Source organism: Anneissia japonica, unplaced genomic scaffold, assembly GCF_011630105.1.
Source record: "Anneissia japonica isolate Jap-2015-1 unplaced genomic scaffold, ASM1163010v1 scaffold1951_len603592_cov169, whole genome shotgun sequence".
Taxonomy (NCBI): domain Eukaryota; kingdom Metazoa; phylum Echinodermata; class Crinoidea; order Comatulida; family Comatulidae; genus Anneissia; species Anneissia japonica.
The window spans coordinates 330,167-333,878 of NW_022741522.1; the positions used below are offsets into that span (position 1 = coordinate 330,167).

General features: G+C 36.2%; 1 protein-coding gene across 4 annotated transcripts in view; it reads right to left on the reverse strand.

The window, feature by feature from the left end:
* The window catches only part of LOC117118714 (PRKCA-binding protein-like), a 12,064-nt gene extending 9,066 nt beyond the window's left edge, over nucleotides 1-2,998 (reverse strand). The window contains exons 1-2 of one of the 4 annotated variants that reach the window (XM_033263381.1): nucleotides 2,436-2,998; nucleotides 1,431-1,618 (exon numbers count right to left, since the gene is read on the reverse strand). In XM_033263381.1, coding sequence (XP_033119272.1) covers nucleotides 1,431-1,486 — 56 coding nt within the window. In that variant the 5' untranslated portion in view covers nucleotides 1,487-1,618; nucleotides 2,436-2,998. Of the gene's footprint in view, nucleotides 1-1,126; nucleotides 1,146-1,430; nucleotides 1,742-2,435 lie in introns of those variants that run through there. The other 3 variants (XM_033263385.1, XM_033263383.1, XM_033263384.1) reach the window with 3 other exon arrangements.
* Between the last annotated feature and the right edge of the window lie 714 nt (nucleotides 2,999-3,712).

Sequence of the window (3,712 nt, forward strand, 5' to 3'; positions counted from 1 at the left end):
ACTAAATCCTTTTTGAGCCACTGGGGCTCATAGGGCTGGAGCTTACTCCGTTTCTGTAGTGTGAAGCACTATTTCACAAGCCCAATCAAAAAGGCTTGCTTGGGATACTGTACAAACTTCATGTTGCTAAAAAGGGTACTGAAGTTCGGCAGTTGCTTTGTTTCCATAGAATCACTACACAGTTGCAACAGTGTGTTCACTGCAATTCTTCAACTGTGTAGCTGTCCCTTACGCAATCAGAAACGCTTCCTGGTTCAACCGACCAGTCAGCGTCGCCAAAATGAGTCGGCAATAGCGATTTTTATGGGCAACCAGGTTTAAGTATTATAGCCAAAGTGGGTTACTGGCAGCAAGAGTGAGAAGCATTAAATGTCGTCTTCAATAGCTTCAACAAAACATACTGTTAATTAACTATCCTAAAAATAAATGGTATATATCAATTACTTTATACTAGTAGAATTAATTGTGTGAGTAAGGGTGTAAGAGCAATTTGTGCAACAATTTCTGTGAGGTTCACCATCACAACAGTAAGGGAAAAGATTAAGAGGATAAAGCAATATTTTAGAGCAGAAAATAGTTATTTTGTTCATGGTTATTCCAAGTACAATAACAATAACTAGTTACAAAGTGGTTACAAATAACAGTCTGTGATTGGTCCCACAAAAAAATTTCACCACCTCAACACCAGCAAGCAGATTATTAAACATTCAATGTTAAATAGTTTTCATGATTCAACAGAGTGACTAGGTGTTAGTCACTAGTGTTTTAGTTCTGAGGCAAGTAATATAGAACCATTTGATGTCATCGTGAATGTGTCCAGACACATAATTGTATTAAAACTCTTTAGAAATTTTTGAGTTCATAGCCAAGAATTTTAACGTCTCCGATGTTCTTCTGGCTAATCAACAAGCTACTGTAAACACATGTCAGACAGTTATCGCATATTGTCGTAACAACCCATTTATCAAAGTTTAAACGTGTACACAATAATTGTATATGACACGAATGATCATCAAATTCTTGTCCTGATATGGTCACAGAATACTTGTTGTCTCAGAAATAAAACTCGGGTTAAAGGTCAGTGTATAAGAGTTGAACAAAAACATGCATTTTTCAGGGTGGATACATTTTAGATTTCCTCTTGTTTGGAACAATCCAAATCTAAATTTCAACATCCTCACTCCCTTTTAACTTTCTTTTGTGTTCAACTCCCATACTATATGTAGTGTACCACAGTTTTTAAGTAGTTCTGTAATGTAAACAAGAGACCAAATATTAACCAGTGACACCACTGTACTATACATGTAGAGTTATGATCCCTTAAAATGTTATGCTAATCAGCATGCATGTGAAGCCGTTTGTATGTTTGACGTTTCCTTGGCGTTGAACCCCAGATGAGCCAACCACACATCCAAAACCTTTGAACCTACTGTTTATCCTCCACAGCCACGAACCCATCTTGACCTCTTATAATTTCCAGTGGCATTGTTCTTAATATTGAATTAATTTCTGCTCCTTTGTAGTTATTTTTTTGTCAGGCTCTGCCAAATTCTGGAATCTTTTTAAGATAACTTGAAAACCGTTCTTTAAATTGTTTCTTGTTAGTCTTCAATCTGCTCTGCAAATATACAGTAGACTAAATCAAGTGACAGACTATAGTAGTTGGCGTAGAATCCGTTCAGACAGTCTTTTAAATCAGCACCTTTAGTAACCCATCAATCAGATAATATAATAAAGATCTAGAGTATTAATTTATACAATTTTTTTAGATTGGTGAACAGTAAGTTTACAGCCAATGATAAACTATACTAACATGGGTATGTTCAGCACCTATGAAAGTAAAAGTGGATTACAGTGGGCTTTATAGTATGATATTGACTGCTTATGAGGGCAATAGTGAAATCTGTTGCCCTGAATCTAGAGCAGTCAATATTTTTTTATATACCTCATACATAGATTCTACGAGACCTAAAAAAATATTGAAAATACTGTAGTACACATCAAGTAGGCCTAGGCTTACTTCCTAGGCCTAGCCGATCAAAGGGCCAATCTCTCTTGAGCATCATAGAGGCCGCGTCTCCTTTATCGTTCGTGCGTGTCATAAATTACATAGTAACATGGCCTAGAGATTGCACATCGTGCGTAAGGGTAAAGGAGTACTATCATTTAGGGTGATAGTACTTTCTATTGCCTGCATCTTAACCAATCAGATGCCTAGAACCTACATGTATGCAGTATATAATACCACATATACCCAGTTATTAAAATGTATTATGGTTTGCTATCAAATAATTACAGTTATAATAATTACAGTACTATAATAATTACAGTACTGTAGGCACAGCCTACAGTACAATATGCCCAGTAGAGTAAAGGGTGACTTCTTAAGCCCAACATGTTTAATTTATTTATTTTATCTTTTATTTACATACTACCTTTCAGATTTTAAATGGCTTTTATTTCCCAGGTTTTGTTAGATTCGCATGCTACCGTGATCAAAACAGAAGCAGTCTTCTCCTGAGTTAAAAGAAGAAGCAGTGAAGATAAACAGTATGTTGCTCAACCGAACAAAAGAAATGCATAGGGAGGGAACGAAACACCGTGAAGTCAAGGTTGGAAAACCCAACCATAATATTGTGTCTGTGATAGCATAGGCCTACTCCCATGTTTTTCATTGTGTTGAATTGGTCATTTCGGGTGGACTTGATTTCCAAGTGCTTGGCAGTGTACAAGTGGAGAGTACAGCACTGTATGTCAGATTCCTTCACTTTCAGCCATGACATCACCAAACACCTACGAACGTCATGATCATTGGTGTATGACAATTTTCAGTCAGTACATAAGCAATTGTGATACATCATGAAATGTTCTGAGTATGAACTTTTTGCTAAATGTTTGGTTTTTACAAAAAATAACTTTCAAGATACAGCTCTCCCTCCAATTAAAGACCTGTAGCAGGTTCTGTCCCTTATTGGAATAATAAAGATAAATGACATGTTAATTTGGGACCACAGACAAGTGGTATTTAATTAGAAGGAGACTTGTATAATTAAAAAAAAAAGGTTTGGAAAATAACACAAGATATCTTGTGTGTGAAACATTCGGGCCTACTGTATTTTCGTGTCTTAACGTTCACATCATACCAGCTAAATAATAATAATAATAATAAGATTTATTAAGCGCACATCTCCACTAAACCATGAAAAAGCTTATCCTTTTAAACTAAAGGCTACCAGAAAAACGACCATAACCCACATCACTGCTTCCGTTTACCAGCAATTTAAGGTGCAAAGACCGGCTAGTACATAACTCACAGGTGTTCTCAGTTTTGTGGGCATCTAACTAAACAAATTAAAGAACAAAACAAAAAAAAAATCAATTCACCATAAATTAATTTCCTTGAGCAACAAAAAAAAGATGTGTTTTCAGAGCACGTTTGAACAAAGCAGTCGACGAACTTGATCTTATTTCAAGGGGTAATCTGTTCCACAAACGGGGGGCCGCAACTACAAAAGATCAGTCACCCCATGACCTCATGGACCTGGGCTCAACCAGCAATCGTCTATCACCTGAACGAAGATTTAATATATATACATATTCACCTCCCAACAGGTAGCGAGACTTTTTTTATTCCTTGTTTCGCGTACTCATTTTTTTGAAGATCATCGGAAGAGGGCGGAATAAAAATAAAATTTTGTTTTCTTATTTAGCA